This window comes from Carassius auratus, chromosome 50, assembly GCF_003368295.1.
Source record: "Carassius auratus strain Wakin chromosome 50, ASM336829v1, whole genome shotgun sequence".
Lineage (NCBI taxonomy): Eukaryota > Metazoa > Chordata > Actinopteri > Cypriniformes > Cyprinidae > Carassius > Carassius auratus.
This window is the reverse complement of record NC_039292.1, coordinates 19,377,849-19,405,648: the sequence shown is the minus strand read 5'-3', so window position 1 is coordinate 19,405,648 and position 27,800 is coordinate 19,377,849. Positions and strand designations below refer to the sequence as shown.

The 27,800-nt window shown below is 39.8% G+C and overlaps 2 protein-coding genes and 1 pseudogene across 6 annotated transcripts; all 3 read right to left on the bottom strand.

Annotated features, from left to right (window-relative positions):
• Positions 1–371: 371 nt before the first annotated feature.
• On the bottom strand, positions 372–21,805 carry LOC113067271 (protocadherin alpha-C2-like). Of its 5 annotated transcripts, XM_026239621.1 has the most exons (4): positions 19,142–21,805; positions 15,404–15,445; positions 4,353–4,388; positions 372–2,982 (listed from the first exon to the last, which is right to left on the bottom strand). In XM_026239621.1, the coding sequence occupies exons 1-3, from the start codon at positions 21,545–21,547 to the stop codon at positions 4,377–4,379; spliced, it is 2,460 nt and encodes an 819-aa protein (XP_026095406.1). In that variant the 5' UTR covers positions 21,548–21,805; the 3' UTR covers positions 372–2,982; positions 4,353–4,376. The 5 variants fall into 5 exon arrangements, with proteins under 5 accessions (XP_026095406.1, XP_026095410.1, XP_026095409.1 ...); XM_026239625.1 differs by lacking the exons at positions 15,404–15,445; positions 19,142–21,805 and adding an exon at positions 16,174–18,986; XM_026239624.1 differs by lacking the exons at positions 15,404–15,445; positions 19,142–21,805 and adding an exon at positions 7,121–9,893.
• LOC113067273 (protocadherin alpha-C2-like) lies at positions 19,092–27,742 on the bottom strand (annotated as a pseudogene).
• Positions 21,983–24,648, bottom strand: LOC113067270 (protocadherin beta-16-like). The gene has a single exon (XM_026239620.1). The coding sequence runs from the start codon at positions 24,478–24,480 to the stop codon at positions 21,994–21,996; it is 2,487 nt and encodes an 828-aa protein (XP_026095405.1). The 5' UTR covers positions 24,481–24,648; the 3' UTR covers positions 21,983–21,993.
• Positions 27,743–27,800: the final 58 nt, after the last annotated feature.

Here is a 27,800-nt window from a genome sequence, read left to right as displayed (position 1 = left end):
CAGTTAGCTGGATTTCTCAGACTGAGGCCTTTTTCTCTGCAGTTTTTTAAGAAAGCATGGTTGTTTTGATGGTGACACAGTTAGCTGAATTGTGGTTTAGAGAAGGCCTGGTAACAGCTAACTTTGTGTGTGTGTGGACCATCATGATAAAATGCTGAGGATAAATGTGTACGACAAATGAAAACTGTGTGTGTGCTGCATCAGTTTTTAATGGTGCTGCACTCTCTCTGTGTGTGCGTGTGCTGTAAGGCAAGCAGAGAGGAATCTGTGCCAGGAGGAAAAGAGAAGCATAGAGAGAGTTGTTTTATTTTAATTTTTTCTGTTTGTTCTGACCCACATCACAGAATCAGACACAGGCAATAAGCCGAGAGTTAATGCTTTCTTATTTCTATTTTATTTATATTATCATTTGTCAGAATTAACAGGGAAAAAAAGAGTTTGTGATGATAATCCAAGTGTGGTTACATCTAAATGAAAAGGCTGGAATGAAAGATCTGTCTGACTATCTTCAATGCATTACATCATCTGCAGTGATGACCTCATCTTTACCCACTCAAACAAAAGGACACTCACCTACCACCCCATACAGATGAAAAACATGCAAAGTTTTCACAATAGGTCACTTTGGATTCTATCACTGATGATAAGATGTAAGATAAGTCATGATTATAAACATGGTGTCTTTTTTCTTCCATGATTATAAGTTAATCATACTGGTATATTGTACAAACAACATGTTTTTTAGTTTTTCACTCCAGTGCATGTGTTCAATTGGACTACAGACAGATTGCTACTCACATACTGAGAAGTCATTTAAAAGCTAAAAACATATTACTAATGCACTGTCCCATCACATCTTAGGTAATTCTACACGGAGAATGACAGAAAGCACATTATTTTCAAAAAAAGGTTTATCTATTGTAAATATGCAGTACAAATGTATCAGCAGATAAGCATGATCAAAGAGGGTCTGGTGAGTTTCTCCGAGGCAGATCATGGATGTTTTCAGCTTTAGGAAGGAAGTTTGTCTGCTTTAGAGCGCAAATGGTGGTAGAAAATGAATTACAAAAACAAATTTGCAAAACTGGATTAAATTTTAACAAACAGAAGGGGAAATGAACAAGAAATATATGGGTCTACAGGGCATTGCTGTATATAGGTAGTCCATTTTTATACCACAAAATGAGGGTCTTGGGTAAATGAATTAAGCCAGTGAAAGACGAGCGACCTACCTGACAATCACAGGAAAACACCCTAATATTTTGTCTTTCTACTACAACGTATCTCTTTTTTTTTTCTGATTGTCTCAAATGATGTTATTTTACAACACTGCTCATGTCTGAACATTAGCCAATCCTCTGAGACAGCTAGTTTAGAGCCTTGAAATGAGTATTTCCTGTTTAAAATACCACACGTAAACATCCAGCATTTGTTTCTCCAACAGAAAATCTAATGAGAATTGGCCAAATGCATTTTTTAATAGTGCATTGCTTTGACAAGACACACATGCTGTGAATTCCAGTCATTGAACTGATCCCATGACACCCTGACATCTTGACCTCCCTTGGAAAACTGCCATACACTCAGGAAGCTAGGAATAAATTACATTTCAGAAAGCCTGCAAACTATTAGAAAAACAACAATACCATATTGTTCGCTGAAATGAAATATTGATGTCCATATATTGCACAACTGATACAGCCAGCAAATACAAAATTTTAACAAAAAAAGCAGCAATATGTAAGTTTATATTAATGCATTAGTATTAATACAAAGTTTCAACACCAGAGAAAAAAATGAAGAAACAAAATATATATTTGGCTACTTCATTTCAGTTTTTTTTTCACTTGGCTTAACTTTTTTTTAAAGCATTTCCATTCATATTAAACACATTTCATAATATCAGATAATTATGCAGTTGATAAGTAAACATTAGCAGTTCTCATCTTTCCTTGTTTTAAAGTAAAAATCAAGCAAGTAAAAGTCATCCACCACCTTGAGTACTCTTTACATTTGGCCCTATTTCAAAGATTTAGTGAAGTCTGATGGTCCTTATCTCTGAAATAGTGTGGAGTTTTTATATAGGACAAAAAGAAGGAACTCACTCTTTAACAGTCTTTACTAGAAGTCACTGGGTTTTTATCCGAGACAGAAATCTTGGGCACCCGAAAGTGGCTACTTAATGAATCTCCTAAACTCTTAGTAACTACTGTGCTGTGTCTGCATTTGTGCATTCACGAATGTCACCAGTCACCACAGAACTACAATAATACTCCACTCTTTCTGTGTCAGATCAGTGCTTCGATTTAACGATACTTTACATACTGAATCTCAAAAATACAGACACAAACAGTAACATAGACATAATACAACACTACAGAGAAGAGCAAAGACTATATGCCTCTTTTTAATAAACTGGATAACATTTGCATTATTCTGATGGAAGTCTTTGAGATCCAAGAAAACATGTAAGAAAGGCTTTATACATCTGTTGCGTGGAAAGAGAAGCTTTCAGTGTCCAAATTCAGTCTAGCAAAAGCTCTGCACTCTATCTCTCAACATGGCTGACTCATTTAACCATGCAAACATAAGCATACTGGATTTGCAGAAAAGTGTATTTAATAAAGACATGAGCTTTGCTGTTTGAATATATTAATTTGTGTGTGTATGTGTGTGTGTGTGTGTGTGTGTGTGTTCACCATTCCAGTCCAAGTCCAATCCTGACCGGTCAGGTGTAAGAGTGTCTCTTAGTATCATAGGCAAAAGATCTTCATCATTCCTCTGGTCAGATCAACAATGAGCTTGTTAAGCAAAGTGAGGGCAAACTCTCCGAACGCTGACATGAAGATGTAGGCATCACCCAGGGTTGGTCTAAACTCTGTAGAATCGTGCAGGTGAATATGATGGAGACAGGTGGATGTTCCTTCGGCAATACGGTTGGGAGGATCCTCAGCTGGAACTGCTGCTGGTGGTGGTGGACGCCTGTCAACGAGAAAGAAAAACTGGACGTAAGAGCCTAGACTTCAAATATTATTAATTTAGTGATAGGCCAGAATCTGAACACATCTCATGCAACCAAGGCCTGTCACGTAAAGGCTTCAGGCAAAACAGAAGGCGGAACCTTGGTTTGATTGACAGGTGACAGAGGGGTGGGTTGATCAATGAAAACCATGCTCAGATATCAGGTGAGGGTGGTTGGGGTGATGTTAGGGCAGTGAGCTGAAAACTGGGTGGTTGTTATTCGTTTTGCATCATTCTGATTCATTTGTGAAGAAAAGAAAATCAACAGAACCAATATGTGAAATTGGAATCCACCAGTCAATTCACCCTCCATTCAAACACACAAGTAGACAAACCATCGAAAAAACAGGCTGAGGAGCTCATAATGATGTTTAGTAGATGAACAATCAGTACATATATCATTAAAACCCACATCATGCACTAGAGCCATATTTGCTAAAAACACTCTTCCTAATCAGTGTTTAAAGGAACGCAATTCTGCCTTTTACCAAACCGTCTTTAATTTCAAAACAGACTTTTTCGTCAGTGGAACACAAAAAGAAAAAAAAAAATGTCCTGGATGCTTTTTTTTTCCAGAATATGAAAGTGAATGAAAACAAATGGTGTCAAGAAGATTTAAAGACAAGAATCAGTTGGTTTTTAGTATTTTTTTGGGGAACATCCTCCATTCCTCGTCACTTTCACAGTAGAGAAAAAAAGGAGCGTAAAAATTCTTCCACAGAACAAAGAAAATCATCCAAATTTGGAAAGACATGAGGATGAGTAAATTAAATTTTTTTACTTTTGGGTAAAATTTATTTTTTGCATTAACATGTGAGCAACATATTCACCCCCAGCAACTGTCAATCAAACCATGGAAAATCAGAGTTATCATTAGCATTTCTGCTGGTCACAGGCGTCTATAAAAGTTGGGTTTTGTGAGGCTGCATAACATTATTTGTAGTGAAGAAAAAAAAACTGTGGGTTTCAGTTTTGAGTTCCACAAGTGGGGGAAAAAATGCACACATTTTGTTCAGAAATACTGCAGAGTTTCAATCTAGCAGCCTGTATATCTAAAAGGCTCAGAGGACCAAGTGAAATGTCAAACTGAGTGATGATGTTGACCTGTTGAAGCATTTATCTGCATCTAAACTGAAGAAAACTGATTTGACTTAATTTGTAGAAATTGTAGGCTTGGCTCCTCCTACAACAGGACAAGACAAACACCACTGACAAAAATTACCAACCACAAAGAGAAACACACAGAATTATATATATTTCAGTAAAGGTCAATGGGCCCTGGGATCAGGTGCTCCAGAAATCGAAAGAATGGTGAAGTCAGGGCTGCATACCTCCAGCGGAAGAAGGGACCTCGTTCATTTTGAGTACTTTAAAACGGAAACAAAAACAGAAACATACATTTTAATATGTAGCTTTTAGCACAATAATTTTGATGAATTTCACTGAACACTTTTCGGTCAACAAAAACTCAATCCACATTAATTTTGACTTATCTATATCAGTCTAAGCATGGTGTAAAAGTGAATTAAAAAAATCAAGTCCAGAAAATGTTTTGTTGTCCTCTCCTTGTCTGAATTATTGGGGATTCCAGGTAACCTGAGATACAATGTGAGAAATGTTAAAGCATAACAGATGAAGGAAAACAAACTACATAATGCAATTCACTACAAAAGCACTAATAATGAGAGGAGAGATGAAAAAAGACTGCAAAAAAAATAATAGGAAAAATTAAATTTTCTAATTTTGCCATTCAAATAACTTACCTGTCCTTCAGGTAACACTCACTAACAAAACATAAGTTAAAGAAATTCCACAGTAAAAAAAAAGAAAAGAAAAAACATTTAAAAATTGCAAGTGCTTAAATTCAAATATGAATGTTCTGTAAAGAAAACATTATTTATTAATATGTAATACATTTATGGAAAATAAATAAAAAATTATAGGTTGCTTGTGAAGTGTCACAGCAAGTGATTTATGCCAGTGCCAAGAAACACAGTGGACCCAAAATTTTTTGGATACTTAAACAAAACTTTCAAATAATAATACTTTGTTTATTTATGCAATAAAACTCAAAAATGGTATGAGCGATACACTTACAGTTTTTTTTCGATTGCTAAACGACAGTGGGCACAACTGGACTCACATGTGCAAAACTCTAACTACAGTCTGCACAGCAGCAGTACATGTGGACCAAACTCTAGTTCGTTTTTCATTGCTTGAACACAGTTTTCAAAACTCTACACACTTATCCCACGACTTTAACCACAACCTGCACAACACTGTGGATTTACAGCACTTTGTTCAAATGCTAACACACTGCTGTCGAAACTGTGAACCACACATTCAAAACAGAATAGATTTCAAACATTGCTGATTGCAATTTCAGGAAATTATTTGTTCGAATTACAATATGTACTTTTAGTTTCTACCTTTTTTTCTAATTACTGTAATTCTGTAAATTTCTGCAGTCTATTGAAGCAAACTGCTCATTTTAATTTACCTTAAAGAATTGATATGTAAATAAATCATGTGAAGGAATGTCACTCTTTTCTTTGAAGAAAATATGACTTTGTATGAAGTCACTGAAATAGTTCAAACCGTACAGATGAAAAGTGAGTATTTTCTGTATTGGTGTTTGATGCTAGTGTTTTTCCTCTCAGTGTGTTCTGAGTGACAGTGTGTCTTATCTCAGTGAGGGTTGTGTGTAGTGTTTGGCTGCACTGAGCCTGTTTTGAGCCATGTGTTAAGAGTTGTGTTGCTTGGAATGAGTTTTGCAGGTGATGTGAACTGTTTAGCTCAGGTGACTGTTGGTAGTGCAGACTGTAGTTAGAGTTTTGCACATGTAGCTCCAGATGTGCTCACTGTCGTTTAGCAATCGAAAAAAACTGTAAAACAATTATAGTAACAAAACTGATGTTTAAACATAACTGAACATTAAACATTAATGTTTAATTAATGGATGTTTCCCTTTACTGAAAAACGCACAGAGTGCACTTAATTTCAATATTTACTCTCCATGTCCAGCCAAATGCAAAGCATGCTAGGAACTAACAATCACTGCCAAAATAAAACTGCAAAATTGAGCCAATACTCTTAAAATAAATAGGTAGCCTTCTTTCCTTATTTTTATTTTAATTTGTTTAAATCTTAATCAGTTTTTCAATTCAAGCCTCCAAAATGCTTAAGTTTCCTTAAAAATATGAGCAAAACAATCTCTTGGTTGGTTTTATTAGTTAAACGACTGATGCATGATTCATTTTACAGAGAAGTAGCAATTTCTAATGTGTGATTTAACGATCCAAATATTCTTGGATCCACTGTAGTTTGCTTTTGTGTGTGTGTGTGTGTGTGTGTGTAACAAAAAAAAAAAAAAACCCCACCTTGGAACATATAATATAAAGAGATTTAAGCACACATTGATCACAACATTTGTAAACATCAGAACTAGAGCTGAAATGGCAATAGCAGGTCAGAAAGGTATGTCAACCAGCTCTGAGGGAGAAGCAACATGTCACAACACACTTGCACAAATGTACATTTCATATGCACACACACAGAGACAGTCTCTTTGTCTATGACAACGCAGCAGCTCAGTTAGAAGGAAGATGAGTGTATGTACAACAGGTAAGATATATGGGGCTGTAGAAGTGTAGAATCAGAATAAACAGAAAAAAAAAAACCTTTTCCAAGAAGGCAATGTTTACTTCTGTCATTTTGTCTGAACAGATAGAAGCATAAATATATGCATATGAATATACAAATATGTGTATGTGAAACTTTATGGCAAGGAAACAATGAATTTTAATTGATTGTAAATAAAAAGAAAAGTACTGGATTGAGTGCAGAAGAAATTTTACAAAGACAAATTGTGTATATATATACAAACTCCAAAAGTACAATAGATGATGTGCTAAGAATGACTGAAACACTCCCAATTCAACATCAGCAAAACTTCACAAGAAAGTTCACAGAAAAGCTGAAAAATGTACTGAGAATGTGTACTTGAAACGCAGAAGTTTACGATTGAAAAGTCAAAAACTGTATACTGTTTTCTGGCTTCTTTGAAGAATTAGTTCACCTGTTGATGGTTTAAGCCTACCTGTAGAGTAGAAGCAGCTGAGTCGCTGGTCTCGGTCAGTCCTGTGCTCCTCGGTAAACTGGACACGATGTATCTCGCTCCCTTTGGCACAGGCTGTCTGACCACCAGCTTTCCTTTCCTCGTCTCTGCTAGAAATAAACTGTACCAGTAGGCATCGTTGGAGACCAGAGTGGAATCCGCGATGGTCGAGTTCCTCTCGCTGCTGATCACACTGTTCCTGCACGGAGGAGCCGCTTTGCTGGGCTTCGTTTTCTGACACTTCAGCACGATGGTGACCAATAGAGTGATGAGTAAAAGAAATGAAACAGAGCCCAGTCCGATCACCAGATACAGGTTTAAATCGGAGAAGATGTCATATCCCAAAGGCACCTCAGTCATGTCAGCATAGGTTTTAAGGGCGGTCTCCACCGTGGACAGTTTGACGGTGACTGTAGCAGAGAGCGCGGGCTCTCCGTTGTCCTTGGCGATCACAACCAGCTGCTGGTGGCGCGAGTCTCTGTAACTGAACATCCTCATGGTCCGGATCTCTCCGTTATATTGATCCAAGCTGAATAATGTGGCGTCAGTGTTGTGGAGAAACTGGTACGTGATTCGAGAGTTGTGCACTGAATCAGAGTCTATGGCGATGACTTTGGCGATCAGAGTTCCTTTATCGGTGGATCTCGGGATCTTTTCCTCCACCACCGAGCCGTGCGCGCGCCATGGAGACACTATAAGCGGCGTGTTGTCGTTCTGATCCATGATAATAATGTGAACGGTCACGTTACTGCTGAGCGGAGGAACACCAGAGTCTCTGGCCTCGATGTGGAAAAGGAACTCCTTCTCTATCTCATAGTCAAATGTCTTTAGCGCGTAAAGATTGCCGTTCTCTGGGTTAATAGAGAACAGCATGGACATGGAGGTGTTCACTATTTCCTTCTCTATTATAAAATAGACTAGATACTGATTTTCATGGAGATCTGGGTCTATAGCAGTTAAAGAGCTCAGTAAAGCTCCAGGCGCGTTATTCTCCATAACAGGTATCGTGTAGAATGTCTGTGGGAACTGAGGGACATTGTCGTTAATGTCCAGTAGCTCTAAGGTTATAGTTTCATTATCAGATAACGGCGGGTTGCCCCTGTCAGTCACGGTAATAGTGATGTCATATTCTGGAACCTTTTCACGGTCTAACGGTTCTGAAACGAATAATTCATAATAATTATCAGACGATTCTTTGAGCGCAAAAGGTAAATCATCAGAAATATGAATAACTACCTGTCCATTTTCTCCTGAGTCTTTATCACTCACACTAACAACTGCGATTACTGTATTAACAGGTACATCCTCTTTAACTGGACTTGAGAACGATTTTATAGAAATTTCAGGATGATTGTCGTTCATATCATTTATCAATATAGTCAATTTACAATGTCCAGATAAGGGATTTGCCCCCTTATCAGTAGCAATGACCTCCATATCATAAATCTTAAAATCCTCATAGCTAACTATTTCTTTGATTCTAATTTCACCATTTTCAGGATTTAAACTAAATGTTTGTTGTGTTTTTTCAGAGGTATACAGGCTGAATGCATAAACTATATCTGAATTTGAACCCTCGTCTAAGTCTGATGCGTTTAATTTCAAAACAAGACTTCCAATCGGGGAGTTTTCTGTAAGGTTAATGGTATAACTGTCTTTGTAAAATTTTGGGGCGTTGTCATTCACATCTAACACGCGCACAATAATGCTTGCAGTTCCAGAACGAGCGGGGACTCCTCCATCTACAGCAGTGAGAATCATATTATGCGTTGCCTGTTTCTCGCGGTCTAGTGGCTTTTTTAAGACTAAATTGGTAAATTTGGATCCGTCCCTTCCAGACTGTATGTCAATATCGAAATGTTCACTTTCAGTTAGATAGTATGTTTTGATTGAATTTGAGCCAAAGTCTGGATCTACAGCGTTATTCAGAGAGAATCGTTCGCCAACTGGGGTAGATTCAGAAATATCAAGGTGCATTGTATCCCTCCTGAAGTGCGGTGCATTGTCATTGATATCCAGTATTTCAAGCTCAATATTGAATATTCTCTCTGGGTTATCGACTGTCACATCCATCTTTAAAAAACAGGAAGATGTCTTGATGTTGCACAGATATTCTCGGTCTATTTTCTGCGCTATATAAAGATCTCCGGTTTCTTTGTTTATGTCCAAGTATTTCCTGTTACTAATGACATCCAATCGTATTCGTCGTTTGGTTAAAGTGTTTAAATCTAACCCCAAATCTGTGGCTAGATTAGCCACAACGGATCCAGCTACCATTTCTTCAGGAATAGAGTAATGTGTGACGGCAGACGTAATGCCAAAGATTGCAGGGAACAGAAGGAAGAGAAACACGTACCTCTTATTATCAGCGATCACAGCAGCGAATCTCTTCATAGTGACTGATTGTTTTAACAGACAGCTACAATTCCATTAAATCACGAGACGTCGTGAAAATTAACGGCTGATTATTCAGGTCATAGACTCAACTGAACACAAACTTGAATCGTATTCTGCACACAGCACGGACTACAACAGGATCACCTCCCTCAAGACTGAAATGAAACGCACGTCTCCTGCTGATCATACGTCATGGTGGCTGAAAAATGTACCACTTAACATGAGTTTTTGTTGGTGAACAGCGACACGTGGTGCCAAGTTTGTATATCCTGTATGATTGTGTTTTTAGCTGCAAAGAAACGCTTATTTTAAGATAACTCCTTTGTTGTTGTTGTTGTTGTTGTTTTTATTAGACTGCAAACGAAGGCTAAAGGAAATTACAGATGCCCAAAATACGCTGAAATAATAATAATAATAATAATAATATTTAAAATATTATTATTAATAATATTATTAATATTATTATTAATATTACTACTACTACTACTACTACTACTAATAATAATAATAATAATAATAAAGAAGGATACAAAAATTGAATTAAGGGTCATAAGAATGCGTCTCTTACCTGTAGAGTAGAAGCAGCTGAGTCGCTGGTCTCGGTCAGTCCTGTGCTCCTCGGTAAACTGGACACGATGTATCTCGCTCCCTTTGGCACAGGCTGTCTGACCACCAGCTTTCCTTTCCTCGTCTCTGCTAGAAATAAACTGTACCAGTAGGCATCGTTGGAGACCAGAGTGGAATCCGCGATGGTCGAGTTCCTCTCGCTGCTGATCACACTGTTCCTGCACGGAGGAGCCGCTTTGCTGGGCTTCGTTTTCTGACACTTCAGCACGATGGTGACCAATAGAGTGATGAGTAGAAGAAATGAAACAGAGCCCAGTCCGATCACCAGATACAGGTTTAAATCGGAGAAGATGTCATATCCCAAAGGCACCTCAGTCATGTCAGCATAGGTTTTAAGGGCGGTCTCCACCGTGGACAGTTTGACGGTGACTGTAGCAGAGAGCGCGGGCTCTCCGTTGTCCTTGGCGATCACAACCAGCTGCTGGTGGCGCGAGTCTCTGTAACTGAACATCCTCATGGTCCGGATCTCTCCGTTATATTGATCCAAGCTGAATAATGTGGCGTCAGTGTTGTGGAGAAACTGGTACGTGATTCGAGAGTTGTGCACTGAATCAGAGTCTATGGCGATGACTTTGGCGATCAGAGTTCCTTTATCGGTGGATCTCGGGATCTTTTCCTCCACCACCGAGCCGTGCGCGCGCCATGGAGACACTATAAGCGGCGTGTTGTCGTTCTGATCCATGATAATAATGTGAACGGTCACGTTACTGCTGAGCGGAGGAACACCAGAGTCTCTGGCCTCGATGTGGAAAAGGAACTCCTTCTCTATCTCATAGTCAAATGTCTTTAGCGCGTAAAGATTGCCGTTCTCTGGGTTAATAGAGAACAGCATGGACATGGAGGTGTTCACTATTTCCTTCTCTATTATAAAATAGACTAGATACTGATTTTCATGGAGATCTGGGTCTATAGCAGTTAAAGAGCTCAGTAAAGCTCCAGGCGCGTTATTCTCCATAACAGGTATCGTGTAGAATGTCTGTGGGAACTGAGGGACATTGTCGTTAATGTCCAGTAGCTCTAAAGTTATAGTTTCATTATCAGATAACGGCGGGTTGCCCCTGTCAGTCACGGTAATAGTGATGTCATATTCTGGAACCTTTTCACGGTCTAACGGTTCTGAAACTAATAATTCATAATAATTATCAGACGATTCTTTGAGCGCAAAAGGTAAATCATCAGAAATATGAATATCTACCTGTCCATTTTCTCCTGAGTCTTTATCACTCACACTAACAACTGCGATTACTGTATTAACAGGTATATCCTCTTTAACTGGACTCTGAAATGATTTAATTGAAATTTCTGGGTGATTGTCATTCATGTCGGTAATTATAATTGATAATTTACATTGAGCGGATAATGGATTAGTTCCTTTATCTGATGCTATAACCTCCATATTGTAAATCTTAAAGTCTTCATAATTAACCATCTCCTTCACTCTAATTTCACCACTATCAGGATTTAAGCTGAAAGCTTTCTGTGTCTTCTCCGATGTATACAGACTAAATGAATACACAAGGTCGGCATTAGAACCCTCATCTAGATCTGTTGCATTTAATTTAACAACCAGGCTGCCTATGGGTGAGTTTTCATTTAAACTGAAGGTGTAGCTCTCCTGATCAAATTTAGGGGCGTTGTCATTTGCATCCAACACACGAACGACGATACTGGCCGTTCCTGAACGCGGAGGGACTCCGCCATCCACTGCTGTCAGTATCAGATTATGAACTGCTTGAGTTTCACGATCTAGTGGCTTTTTTAAAATTAAATCAGCAAATTTGGAGCCGTCTCTCCCAGACTGAATTTCAATATCAAAGTGCTCCTTCTTGCTCAGATAATAAGTTTTAACCGAGTTGGAACCAACATCTGAATCCACCGCATTACTGACAGAAAATCGCTCACCCGCAGGTGTAGATTCAGTGATATCTAAATTGATTATGTCTCGTCGAAATTGAGGGTTATTGTCATTGATATCCGTGATTTCCAGTTCTACGTAAAATATTCGCTCAGGGTTCTCCACTATGACTTCCATTTTTAAAAAGCAAGTGGTTTTGGCAGGACACAGATATTCACGATCAATCTTCTCTAGTATGTACAGCTCCCCCCTGTCTTTGTTTATTGCGAGGTATTTCTTGTTGGCAATAACATCTAATCGGATGTTTCGTTTAACCAATGTCTGTACATCAAGTCCCAAATCAGTGGCTAAATTTGCCACTACAGATCCCACTTCCATCTCCTCTGGAATAGAATAGTGAGTAACAGCCAGGGCGGATTGATTAAATACTGATACAAGTAATAAGAGCGAGACATACCTTCTCCATGACCGGGTTTTCAAATCAGAATCCATTGTCTGATCAAATGCTTATGGTGCAAGGACAAAGCAGTTCGTGTAGCAACAAAGCACTGGATATGACTCCAAGATGATATGCAAAAGAACTGTTAGTGATACGAGAAAAGATTTAAAGTTTCCTCGACGTAAACCGAAATATTTTGTCTTAATCCAGAGACGCCGAAAACAAGGGTTCATTGCAAAATGGACAACTGTGACAATGACGTTGAAATTACGCTCGTCGTGATGTACAATTTGTGAGACTACAGCGCCACTTGGCGCACACACATTGAGGTGCCTTTAAAATTGTACACGTTATATTACAGTATACAACACTAACTATTTATTATGATTATATATATATATATATATATATATATATATATATATATATATATATATATATATATATATATATATATATTCTAAAAAATGTACCATTATTGAAATATTCTTACCTCCGATTGGGTGCTTCATAAGTCATAATACTTTTACATAAAATAATAAAAATGTAGACTATAAAATGTGATCTTACCTGTAGAGTAGAAGCAGCTGAGTCGCTGGTCTCGGTCAGTCCTGTGCTCCTCGGTAAACTGGACACGATGTATCTCGCTCCCTTTGGCACAGGCTGTCTGACCACCAGCTTTCCTTTCCTCGTCTCTGCTAGAAATAAACTGTACCAGTAGGCATCGTTGGAGACCAGAGTGGAATCCGCGATGGTCGAGTTCCTCTCGCTGCTGATCACACTGTTCCTGCACGGAGGAGCCGCTTTGCTGGGCTTCGTTTTCTGACACTTCAGCACGATGGTGACCAATAGAGTGATGAGTAGAAGAAATGAAACAGAGCCCAGTCCGATCACCAGATACAGGTTTAAATCGGAGAAGATGTCATATCCCAAAGGCACCTCAGTCATGTCAGCATAGGTTTTAAGGGCGATCTCCACCGTGGACAGTTTGACGGTGACTGTAGCAGAGAGCGCGGGCTCTCCGTTGTCCTTGGCGATCACAACCAGCTGCTGGTGGCGCGAGTCTCTGTAACTGAACATCCTCATGGTCCGGATCTCTCCGTTATATTGATCCAAGCTGAATAATGTGGCGTCAGTGTTGTGGAGAAACTGGTACGTGATTCGAGAGTTGTGCACTGAATCAGAGTCTATGGCGATGACTTTGGCGATCAGAGTTCCTTTATCGGTGGATCTCGGGATCTTTTCCTCCACCACCGAGCCGTGCGCGCGCCATGGAGACACTATAAGCGGCGTGTTGTCGTTCTGATCCATGATAATAATGTGAACGGTCACGTTACTGCTGAGCGGAGGAACACCAGAGTCTCTGGCCTCGATGTGGAAAAGGAACTCCTTCTCTATCTCATAGTCAAACGTCTTTAGCGCGTAAAGATTGCCGTTCTCTGGGTTAATAGAGAACAGCATGGACATGGAGGTGTTCACTATTTCCTTCTCTATTATAAAATATACTAGATACTGATTTTCATGGAGATCTGGGTCTATAGCAGTTAAAGAGCTCAGTAAAGCTCCAGGCGCGTTATTCTCCATAACAGGTATCGTGTAGAATGTCTGTGGGAACTGAGGGACATTGTCGTTAATGTCCAGTAGCTCTAAAGTTATAGTTTCATTATCAGATAACGGCGGGTTGCCCCTGTCAGTCACGGTAATAGTGATGTCATATTCTGGAACCTTTTCACGGTCTAACGGTTCTGAAACTAATAATTCATAATAATTATCAGACGATTCTTTGAGCGCAAAAGGTAAATCATCAGAAATATGAATATCTACCTGTCCATTTTCTCCTGAGTCTTTATCACTCACACTAACAACTGCGATTACTGTATTAACAGGTATATCCTCTTTAACTGGACTTGAGAATGATTTTATGGAAATTTCTGGATAATTGTCATTTATATCTGTGACTAAAATCTTTACTTTACACTTTCCAGAAAGACTATTAGACCCTTTGTCTGTTGCTATAATTTCCATATCGTAGATCCTGAAATCCTCGTAATTAATAATTTCTTTCACTCTGATTTCTCCATTGTCAGGATTCAGACTGAATGTCTGCTGAGTTTTTTCTGAGGTATATAGACTAAAAGAGTAAAATAGATCTGAATTAGCTCCTTCATCTTTATCTGTGGCGTTTAATTTCAATACAAGGCTACCAATAGGTGCGTTTTCTGTTAGATTTATAGTGTAACTTTCTTTGCCGAATTGAGGGGCGTTGTCATTCGTGTCCAGAACGCGCACAATAATGCTAGCAGTGCCAGAGCGCGCGGGGACTCCGCCATCCACAGCAGTTAGTATCAGATCATGTAAAGCTTGTTTTTCTCTGTCTAATGACTTTTTCAATATTAAGTCAGCAAACTTAGATCCGTCTCGTCCAGTCTGAATCTCAATACTAAAATGGTCGTTTTCACTGAGATAGTATGTCTTTACAGAATTTGAACCTGTATCAGGGTCTACAGCATTCGTGAGGGAAAACCTCTCCCCTATTGCCGTTGCCTCTGATATATCTAAATGCATCGTATCCCGACGAAAACGTGGCGCATTATCATTTATGTCCATTATCTCAAGTTCAATATTAAACATTCGAATAGGATTCTCTAATGTGGCATCCACTTTAAGAACGCATGTTGTAGCTGATTTTGATGTGCACAGATATTCTCTGTCAATCTTTTCTAAAATGTACAGCTCTCCAGTATCTTTGTTAACGTCAAGATATTTTTTATTAGCGACGACATCCAACCTTATTTTGCGTTTACTAAGACTATTCAAATCCAATCCCAAATCAGACACCAAATTTGCAACCACAGACCCTTCGTCCATTTCTTCGGGAATTGTGTAGTGAGTAACAGCAGCTGCTGTCTGAAATACAGCAGCAAGGAATACGAAGATCGAGACGTACCTTAACCATAGCAGTGCTTTCGGTTCCATTGTTTTGATTTTCCTGAAAGTGCACACAGAAAGCAGGTCCAAACAGTTCCTAAACGTGGATATTGTTCAAGAAAATAATTCGTGCAATGTAAGAAAATACAACTGGACCATTATATGAAAGAGCGAATGGTCCTGCTTGAAAGAAAGGCTGCAATAATGCCCACAGATCAAGATGCGAAGATGGCAGAATGACTAGAAACGTATTTTCTTGGTGGACAGCGACTCTGTGCGCACAGGAGCGAGCAGTGCAGCCTTAAGACTATAATTAGAAAAGCATTTTAAAATAGTGTTACGTTGGATAAGGTATTTATCAAAAAAATTAAAAAAAGTGGAGGGAAAAATATAAAAAATATAATGAAGCTTTTCATATACTATATGCAAACAAGAGCAAATGCACGTCAGGTAATTTTCAAAAGTGTGCCAATAAAAATGCATTACGCAACAGGTAATTAATACCAGTAACAGTCCCCTGATTAAGAAACATTTGTAGCTTGAAAGCAGCTGAATTATCTATGAAAATAAGTAGCTACACTGCATTACGTAAAACTTATGCAAAATATGTATTATCTTCTTATCTACATTTTCAGAAAATTAATTGTCAAGTCCTATCAAAATAAAAGTAAATACGCATGTGCAAAGTTGAACCTAAATGGGCATTTTACATCACTGAAAAAAAAAATATATGACTACTATTATATATATAACTTTTTTATTTATTTTTCACTTTGTGACAGTGTTTACCTGTAGAGTAGATGCAGCTGAGTCGCTGGTCTCGGTCAGTCCTGTGCTCCTAGGTAAACTGGACACGATGTATCTCGCTCCCTTTGGCACAGGCTGTCTGACCACCAGCTTTCCTTTCCTCGTCTCAGCTAGAAATAAACTGTACCAGTAGGCATCGTTGGAGACCAGAGTGGAATCCGCGATGGTCGAGTTCCTCTCGCTGCTGATCACACTGTTCCTGCACGGAGGAGCCGCTTTGCTGGGCTTCGTTTTCTGACACTTCAGCACGATGGTGACCAATAGAGTGATGAGTAGAAGAAATGAAACAGAGCCCAGTCCGATCACCAGATACAGGTTTAAATCGGAGAAGATGTCATATCCCAAAGGCACCTCAGTCATGTCAGCATAGGTTTTAAGGGCGGTCTCCACCGTGGACAGTTTGACGGTGACTGTAGCAGAGAGCGCGGGCTCTCCGTTGTCCTTGGCGATCACAACCAGCTGCTGGTGGCGCGAGTCTCTGTAACTGAACATCCTCATGGTCCGGATCTCTCCGTTATATTGATCCAAGCTGAATAATGTGGCGTCAGTGTTGTGGAGAAACTGGTACGTGATTCGAGAGTTGTGCACTGAATCAGAGTCTATGGCGATGACTTTGGCGATCAGAGTTCCTTTATCGGTGGATCTCGGGATCTTTTCCTCCACCACCGAGCCGTGCGCGCGCCATGGAGACACTATAAGCGGCGTGTTGTCGTTCTGATCCATGATAATAATGTGAACGGTCACGTTACTGCTGAGCGGAGGAACACCAGAGTCTCTGGCCTCGATGTGGAAAAGGAACTCCTTCTCTATCTCATAGTCAAACGTCTTTAGCGCGTAAAGATTGCCGTTCTCTGGGTTAATAGAGAACAGCATGGACATGGAGGTGTTCACTATTTCCTTCTCTATTATAAAATAGACTAGATACTGATTTTCATGGAGATCTGGATCTATAGCAGTTAAAGAGCTCAGTAAAGCTCCAGGCGCGTTATTCTCCATAACAGGTATCGTGTAGAATGTCTGTGGGAACTGAGGGACATTGTCGTTAATGTCCAGTAGCTCTAAAGTTATAGTTTCATTATCAGATAACGGCGGGTTGCCCCTGTCAGTCACGGTAATAGTGATGTCATATTCTGGAACCTTTTCACGGTCTAACGGTTCTGAAACTAATAATTCATAATAATTATCAGACGATTCTTTGAGCGCAAAAGGTAAATCATCAGAAATATGAATATCTACCTGTCCATTTTCTCCTGAGTCTTTATCACTCACACTAACAACTGCGATTACTGTATTAACAGGTACATCCTCTTTAACTGGACTTGAGAACGATTTTATAGAAATTTCAGGATGATTGTCGTTCATATCATTTATCAATAAAGTCAATTTACAATGTCCAGATAAGGGATTTGCCCCCTTATCAGTAGCAATGACCTCCATATCATAAATCTTAAAATCCTCATAGCTAACTATTTCTTTGATTCTAATTTCACCATTTTCAGGATTTAAACTAAATGTTTGTTGTGTTTTTTCAGAGGTATACAGGCTGAATGCATAAACTATATCTGAATTTGAACCCTCGTCTAAGTCTGATGCGTTTAATTTCAAAACAAGACTTCCAATCGGGGAGTTTTCTGTAAGGTTAATGGTATAACTGTCTTTGTAAAATTTTGGGGCGTTGTCATTCACATCTAACACGCGCACAATAATGCTTGCAGTTCCAGAACGAGCGGGGACTCCTCCGTCTACAGCAGTGAGAATCATATTATGCGTTGCCTGTTTCTCGCGGTCTAGTGGCTTTTTTAAGACTAAATTGGTAAATTTGGATCCGTCCCTTCCAGACTGTATGTCAATATCGAAATGCTCACTTTCAGTTAGATAGTATGTTTTGATTGAATTTGAGCCAAAGTCTGGATCTACAGCGTTATTCAGAGAGAATCGTTCGCCAACTGGGGTAGATTCAGAAATATCAAGGTGCATTGTATCCCTCCTGAAGTGCGGTGCATTGTCATTGATATCCAGTATTTCAAGCTCAATATTGAATATTCTCTCTGGGTTATCGACTGTCACATCCATCTTTAAAAAACAGGAAGATGTCTTGATGTTGCACAGATATTCTCGGTCTATTTTCTGCGCTATATAAAGATCTCCGGTTTCTTTGTTTATGTCCAAGTATTTCCTGTTACTAATGACATCCAATCGTATTCGTCGTTTGGTTAAAGTGTTTAAATCTAACCCCAAATCTGTGGCTAGATTAGCCACAACGGATCCAGCTACCATTTCTTCAGGAATAGAGTAATGTGTGACGGCAGACGTAATGCCAAAGATTGCAGGGAACAGAAGGAAGATAAACACGTACCTCTTATTATCAGCGATCACAGCAGCGAATCTCTTCATAGTGACTGGTTGTTTTAACAGACAGCTACAATTCCATTAAATCACGAGAAGTCGTAAAAATTAACGGCTGATTATTCAGGTCATAGACTCAACTGAACACAAACTTGAATCGTATTCTGCACACAGCACTGACTACAACAGGATCACCTCCCTCGAGACTGAAATGAAACGCACGTCTCCTGCTGATCATACGTCATGGTGGCTGAAAAATGTACCACTTAACATGAGTTTTTGTTGGTGAACAGCGACACGTGGTGCCAAGTTTGTATATCCTGTATGATTGTGTTTTTAGCTGCAAAGAAACGCTTATTTTAAGATAACTCCTTTGTTGTTGTTGTTGTTTTTATTAGACAGCAAACGAAGGTTAAAGGAAATTACAGATGCCCAAAATACGCTAAAATAATAATAATAATAATAATATTTAAAATATTATTATTAATAATATTATTAATATTATTATTAATATTACTACTACTACTACTACTACTACTAATAATAATAATAATAAAGAAGGATACAAAAATTGAATTAAGGGTCATAAGAATGCGTCTCTCACCTGTAGAGTAGATGCAGCTGAGTCGCTGGTCTCGGTCAGTCCTGTGCTCCTCGGTAAACTGGACACGATGTATCTCGCTCCCTTTGGCACAGGCTGTCTGACCACCAGCTTTCCTTTCCTCGTCTCTGCTAGAAATAAACTGTACCAGTAGGCATCGTTGGAGACCAGAGTGGAATCCGCGATGGTCGAGTTCCTCTCGCTGCTGATCACACTGTTCCTGCACGGAGGAGCCGCTTTGCTGGGCTTCCTTTTCTGACACTTCAGCACGATGGTGACCAATAGAGTGATGAGTAGAAGAAATGAAACAGAGCCCAGTCCGATCACCAGATACAGGTTTAAATCGGAGAAGATGTCATATCCCAAAGGCACCTCAGTCATGTCAGCATAGGTTTTAAGGGCGATCTCCACCGTGGACAGTTTGACGGTGACTGTAGCAGAGAGCGCGGGCTCTCCGTTGTCCTTGGCGATCACAACCAGCTGCTGGTGGCGCGAGTCTCTGTAACTGAACATCCTCATGGTCCGGATCTCTCCGTTATATTGATCCAAGCTGAATAACGTGGCGTCAGTGTTGTGGAGAAACTGGTACGTGATTCGAGAGTTGTGCACTGAATCAGAGTCTATGGCGATGACTTTGGCGATCAGAGTTCCTTTATCGGTGGATCTCGGGATCTTTTCCTCCACCACCGAGCCGTGCGCGCGCCATGGAGACACTATAAGCGGCGTGTTGTCGTTCTGATCCATGATATTAATGTGAACGGTCACGGTACTGCTGAGCGGAGGAACACCAGAGTCTCTGGCCTCGATGTGGAAAAGGAACTCCTTCTCTATCTCATAGTCAAACGTCTTTAGCGCGTAAAGATTGCCGTTCTCTGGGTTAATAGAGAACAGCATGGACATGGAGGTGTTCACTATTTCCTTCTCTATTATAAAATAGACTAGATACTGATTTTCATGGAGATCTGGATCTAAAGCAGTTAAAGAGCTCAGTAAAGCTCCAGGCGCGTTATTCTCCATAACAGGTATCGTGTAGAATGTCTGTGGGAACTGAGGGACATTGTCGTTAATGTCCAGTAGCTCTAAAGTTATAGTTTCATTATCAGATAACGGCGGGTTGCCCCTGTCAGTCACGGTAATAGTGATGTCATATTCTGGAACCTTTTCACGGTCTAACGGTTCTGAAACTAATAATTCATAATAATTATCAGACGATTCTTTGAGCGCAAAAGGTAAATCATCAGAAATATGAATATCTACCTGTCCATTTTCTCCTGAGTCTTTATCACTTACACTAACAACTGCGATTACTGTATTAACAGGTATATCCTCTTTAACTGGACTCTGAAATGATTTCATTGAAATTTCTGGGTGATTGTCATTCATGTCGGTAATTATAATTGATAATTTACATTGAGCGGATAATGGATTAGTTCCTTTATCTGATGCTATAACCTCCATATTGTAAATCTTAAAGTCTTCATAATTAACCATCTCCTTCACTCTAATTTCACCACTATCAGGATTTAAGCTGAAAGCTTTCTGTGTCTTCTCCGATGTATACAGACTAAATGAATACACAAGGTCGGCATTAGAACCCTCATCTAGATCTGTTGCATTTAATTTAACAACCAGGCTGCCTATGGGTGAGTTTTCATTTAAACTGAAGGTGTAGCTCTCCTGATCAAATTTAGGGGCGTTGTCATTTGCATCCAACACACGAACGACGATACTGGCCGTTCCTGAACGCGGAGGGACTCCGCCATCCACTGCTGTCAGTATCAGATTATGAACTGCTTGAGTTTCACGATCTAGTGGCTTTTTTAAAATTAAATCGGCAAATTTGGAGCCGTCTCTCCCAGACTGAATTTCAATATCAAAGTGCTCGTTCTGGCTCAGATAATAAGTTTTAACCGAGTTGGAACCAACATCTGAATCCACCGCATTACTGACAGAAAATCGCTCACCCGCAGGTGTAGATTCAGTGATATCTAAATTGATTATGTCTCGTCGAAATTGAGGGTTATTGTCATTGATATCCGTGATTTCCAGTTCTACGTAAAATATTCGCTCAGGGTTCTCCACTATGACTTCCATTTTTAAAAAGCAAGTGATTTTGGCAGGACACAGATATTCACGATCAATCTTCTCTAGTATGTACAGCTCCCCCCTGTCTTTGTTTATTGCGAGGTATTTCTTGTTGGCAATAACATCTAATCGGATGTTTCGTTTAACCAATGTCTGTACATCAAGTCCCAAATCAGTGGCTAAATTTGCCACTACAGATCCCACTTCCATCTCCTCTGGAATAGAATAGTGAGTAACAGCCAGGGCGGATTGATTAAATACTGATACAAGTAACAACAGCGAGACATACCTTCTCCATGACCGGGTTTTCAAATCAGAATCCATTGTCTGATCAAATGCTTATGGTGCAAGGACAAAGCAGTTCGTGTAGCAACAAAGCACTGGATATGACTCCAAGATGATATGCAAAAGAACTGTTAGTGATACGAGAAAAGATTTAAAGTTTCCTCGACGTAAACCGAAATATTTTGTCTTAATCCAGAGACGCCGAAAACAAGGGTTCATTGCAAAATGGACAACTGTGATAATGACGTTGAAATTACGCTCGTCGTGATGTACAATTTGTGAGACTACAGCGCCACTTGGCGCACACACATTGAGGTGCCTTTAAAATTGTACACGTTATATTACAGTATACAACACTAACTATTTATTATGATTATATATATATATATATATATATATATATATATATATATATATATATATATATATATATATATATATATATATATATATATTCTAAAAAATGTACCATTATTGAAATATTCTTACCTCCGATTGGGTGCTTCATAAGTCATAATACTTTTACATAAAATAATAAAAATGTAGACTATAAAATGTGATCTTACCTGTAGAGTAGAAGCAGCTGAGTCGCTGGTCTCGGTCAGTCCTGTGCTCCTCGGTAAACTGGACACGATGTATCTCGCTCCCTTTGGCACAGGCTGTCTGACCACCAGCTTTCCTTTCCTCGTCTCAGCTAGAAATAAACTGTACCAGTAGGCATCGTTGGAGACCAGAGTGGAATCCGCGATGGTCGAGTTCCTCTCGCTGCTGATCACACTGTTCCTGCACGGAGGAGCCGCTTTGCTGGGCTTCGTTTTCTGACACTTCAGCACGATGGTGACCAATAGAGTGATGAGTAGAAGAAATGAAACAGAGCCCAGTCCGATCACCAGATACAGGTTTAAATCGGAGAAGATGTCATATCCCAAAGGCACCTCAGTCATGTCAGCATAGGTTTTAAGGGCGATCTCCACCGTGGACAGTTTGACGGTGACTGTAGCAGAGAGCGCGGGCTCTCCGTTGTCCTTGGCGATCACAACCAGCTGCTGGTGGCGCGAGTCTCTGTAACTGAACATCCTCATGGTCCGGATCTCTCCGTTATATTGATCCAAGCTGAATAATGTGGCGTCAGTGTTGTGGAGAAACTGGTACGTGATTCGAGAGTTGTGCACTGAATCAGAGTCTATGGCGATGACTTTGGCGATCAGAGTTCCTTTATCGGTGGATCTCGGGATCTTTTCCTCCACCACCGAGCCGTGCGCGCGCCATGGAGACACTATAAGCGGCGTGTTGTCGTTCTGATCCATGATAATAATGTGAACGGTCACGTTACTGCTGAGCGGAGGAACACCAGAGTCTCTGGCCTCGATGTGGAAAAGGAACTCCTTCTCTATCTCATAGTCAAACGTCTTTAGCGCGTAAAGATTGCCGTTCTCTGGGTTAATAGAGAAAAGCATGGACATGGAGGTGTTCACTATTTCCTTCTCTATTATAAAATAGACTAGATACTGATTTTCATGGAGATCTGGATCTATAGCTGTTAAAGAGCTCAGTAAAGCTCCAGGCGCGTTATTCTCCATAACAGGTATCGTGTAGAATGTCTGTGGGAACTGAGGGACATTGTCGTTAATGTCCAGTAGCTCTAAAGTTATAGTTTCATTATCAGATAACGGCGGGTTGCCCCTGTCAGTCACGGTAATAGTGATGTCATATTCTGGAACCTTTTCACGGTCTAACGGTTCTGAAACTAATAATTCATAATAATTATCAGACGATTCTTTGAGCGCAAAAGGTAAATCATCAGAAATATGAACATCTACCTGTCCATTTTCTCCTGAGTCTTTATCACTCACACTAACAACTGCGATTACTGTATTAACAGGTATATCCTCTTTAACTGGACTTGAGAATGATTTTATGGAAATTTCTGGATTATTGTCATTTATATCTGTGACTAAAATCTTTACTTTACACTTTCCAGAAAGACTATTAGACCCTTTGTCTGTTGCTATAATTTCCATATCGTAGATCCTGAAATCCTCGTAATTAATAATTTCTTTCACTCTGATTTCTCCATTGTCAGGATTCAGACTGAATGTCTGCTGAGTTTTTTCTGAGGTATATAGACTAAAAGAGTAAAATAGATCTGAATTAGCTCCTTCATCTTTATCTGTGGCGTTTAATTTCAATACAAGGCTACCAATAGGTGCGTTTTCTGTTAGATTTATAGTGTAACTTTCTTTGCCGAATTGAGGGGCGTTGTCATTCGTGTCCAGAACGCGCACAATAATGCTAGCAGTGCCAGAGCGCGCGGGGACTCCGCCATCCACAGCAGTTAGTATCAGATCATGTAAAGCTTGTTTTTCTCTGTCTAATGACTTTTTCAATATTAAGTCAGCAAACTTAGATCCGTCTCGTCCAGTCTGAATCTCAATACTAAAATGGTCGTTTTCACTGAGATAGTATGTCTTTACAGAATTTGAACCTGTATCAGGGTCTACAGCATTTGTGAGGGAAAACCTCTCCCCTATTGCCGTTGCCTCTGATATATCTAAATGCATCGTATCCCGACGAAAACGTGGCGCATTATCATTTATGTCCATTATCTCAAGTTCAATATTAAACATTCGAATAGGATTCTCTAATGTGGCATCCACTTTAAGAACGCATGTTGTAGCTGATTTTGATGTGCACAGATATTCTCTGTCAATCTTTTCTAAAATGTACAGCTCTCCAGTATCTTTGTTAACGTCAAGATATTTTTTATTAGCGACGACATCCAACCTTATTTTGCGTTTACTAAGACTATTCAAATCCAGTCCCAAATCAGACACCAAATTTGCAACCACAGACCCTTCGTCCATTTCTTCGGGAATTGTGTAGTGAGTAACAGCAACTGCTGTCTGAAATACAGCAGCAAGGAATACGAAGATCGAGACGTACCTTAACCATAGCAGTGCTTTCGGTTCCATTGTTTTGATTTTCCTGAAAGTGCACACAGAAAGCAGGTCCAAACAGTTCCTAAACGTGGATATTGTTCAAGAAAATAATTCGTGCAATGTAAGAAAATACAACTGGACCATTATATGAAAGAGCGAATGGTCCTGCTTGAAAGAAAGGCTGCAATAATGCCCACAGATCAAATGCGAAGATGGCAGAATGACTAGAAACGTATTTTCTTGGTGGACAGCGACTCTGTGCGCACAGGAGCGAGCAGTGCAGCCTTAAGACTATAATTAGAAAAGCATTTTAAAATAGTGTTACGTTGGATAAGGTATTTATCAAAAAATTTCAAAAAAGTGGAGGGAAAAATATAAAAAAATATAATGAAGCTTTTCATATACTATATGCAAACAAGAGCAAATGCACGTCAGGTAATTTTCAAAAGTGTGCCAATAAAAATGCATTACGCAACAGGTAATTAATACCAGTAACAGTCCCCTGATTAAGAAACATTTGTAGCTTGAAAGCAGCTGAATTATCTATGAAAATAAGTAGCTACACTGCATTACGTAAAACTTATGCAAAATATGTATTATCTTCTTATCTACATTTTCAGAAAATTAATTGTCAAGTCCTATCAAAATAAAAGTAAATACGCATGTGCAAAGTTGAACCTAAATGGGCATTTTACATCACTGAAAAAAAAAAATATGACTACTATTATATATATATAACTTTTTTATTTATTTTTCACTTTGTGACAGTGTTTACCTGTAGAGTAGATGCAGCTGAGTCGCTGGTCTCGGTCAGTCCTGTGCTCCTCGGTAAACTGGACACGATGTATCTCGCTCCCTTTGGCACAGGCTGTCTGACCACCAGCTTTCCTTTCCTCGTCTCTGCTAGAAATAAACTGTACCAGTAGGCATCGTTGGAGACCAGAGTGGAATCCGCGATGGTCGAGTTCCTCTCGCTGCTGATCACACTGTTCCTGCACGGAGGAGCTGCTTTGCTGGGCTTCGTTTTCTGACACTTCAGCACGATGGTGACCAATAGAGTGATGAGTAGAAGAAATGAAACAGAGCCCAGTCCGATCACCAGATACAGGTTTAAATCGGAGAAGATGTCATATCCCAAAGGCACCTCAGTCATGTCAGCATAGGTTTTAAGGGCGGTCTCCACCGTGGACAGTTTGACGGTGACTGTAGCAGAGAGCGCGGGCTCTCCGTTGTCCTTGGCGATCACAACCAGCTGCTGGTGGCGCGAGTCTCTGTAACTGAACATCCTCATGGTCCGGATCTCTCCATTATATTGATCCAAGCTGAATAATGTGGCGTCAGTGTTGTGGAGAAACTGGTACGTGATTCGAGAGTTGTGCACTGAATCAGAGTCTATGGCGATGACTTTGGCGATCAGAGTTCCTTTATCGGTGGATCTCGGGATCTTTTCCTCCACCACCGAGCCGTGCGCGCGCCATGGAGACACTATAAGCGGCGTGTTGTCGTTCTGATCCATGATAATAATGTGAACGGTCACGTTACTGCTGAGCGGAGGAACACCAGAGTCTCTGGCCTCGATGTGGAAAATGAACTCCTTCTCTATCTCATAGTCAAATGTCTTTAGCGCGTAAAGATTGCCGTTCTCTGGGTTAATAGAGAACAGCATGGACATGGAGGTGTTCACTGTTTCCTTCTCTATTATAAAATAGACTAGATACTGATTTTCATGGAGATCTGGATCTATAGCAGTTAAAGAGCTCAGTAAAGCTCCAGGCGCCCATAACAGGTATCGTGTAGAATGTCTGTGGGAACTGAGGGACATTGTCGTTAATGTCCAGTAGCTCTAAAGTTATAGTTTCATTATCAGATAACGGCGGGTTGCCCCTGTCAGTCACGGTAATAGTGATATCATATTCTGGAACCTTTTCACGGTCTAACGGTTCTGAAACTAATAATTCATAATAATTATCAGACGATTCTTTGAGCGCAAAAGGTAAATCATCAGAAATATGAATATCTACCTGTCCATTTTCTCCTGAGTCTTTATCACTCACACTAACAACTGCGATTACTGTATTAACAGGTACATCTTCTTTAACTGGACTTGAGAATGATTTTATGGAAATTTCGGGATGATTGTCATTTATGTCTGTGATTAAAATTTTTAATTTGCATTTTCCAAAGAGACTATTAACTCCTTTATCTGTTGCTATAATTTCCATGTCGTAGATCCTGAAATCCTCATAATTGATCATTTCTTTCATTCGGATTTCTCCATTGTCAGGATTCAGACTGAATGTCTGCTGTGTTTTCTCTGAGGTATACAAACTGTAAGAATAATGTATATCTGAATTAGATCCTTCATCTTTATCTGTAGCGTTTAATTTCATTACAAGGCTACCAATAGGTGCGTTTTCTGTTAGATATATATTATAACTGTCTTTATCGAATTGAGGGGCGTTGTCATTCGTGTCCAGAACGCGCACAATAATGCTAGCAGTGCCAGAGCGCGCGGGGACTCCGCCATCCACAGCAGTTAGTATCAGATCATGTGAAGCTTGTTTTTCTCTGTCTAAAGGCTTTTTCAGAATTAAGTCAGCAAATTTTGAACCGTCCCTTCCTGTCAGGATTTCAATGTCAAAATGTTCGCTCTCACTCAAATAATACGTTTTAATCGAATTCGAGCCAATATCAGGATCCATTGCATTACTAAGCGAGAACCTCTCCCCGGCCGCTGTAGATTCTGATATATCCAGGTGGATGCTATCTCTCCGAAACTGCGGTGCATTATCATTTATGTCTTCAATTTCAATTTCAAAGTTAAATATGCGCACAGGGTTCTCCAGTATCACTTCCATTTTAATAAAACATGTTGTCGCCGTTTTAGATGAACAAAGATATTCTCGATCCATCTTTTCTAATATATAGAGCTCTCCTGTCTCTTTATTGACATCCAGATATTTTTTGTTAGATATAATGTCGAGACGCATGTTTCGTCTGCTCAGTGTTTTCTCATCCAGTCCCAAATCTGACGCCAGATTAGCAACAACAGAGCCTTCCTCCATTTCCTCTGGAATAGAATAATGTGTAACAGAGGACACCGTGTCCAAAATAGCGAATATAAACATGAGGACTGTTACATACCTCCAGAACTGTGACTTCACGTATCCTTCCATCCTGCAATGTTTGAGATACTGTGTTCCTCGAGATTATGAAATTAGTTGAGAAGCGAATGGGGCAAACAGCGGAGCTCTTGTCATGAAGCCTCACCCGATTCGGACGTTATCACTCGATTGAATGGGTCGTTATCAGCGGTTATCAGCCCATAGAAATGGGCCAGGAGGGGCCTCCTG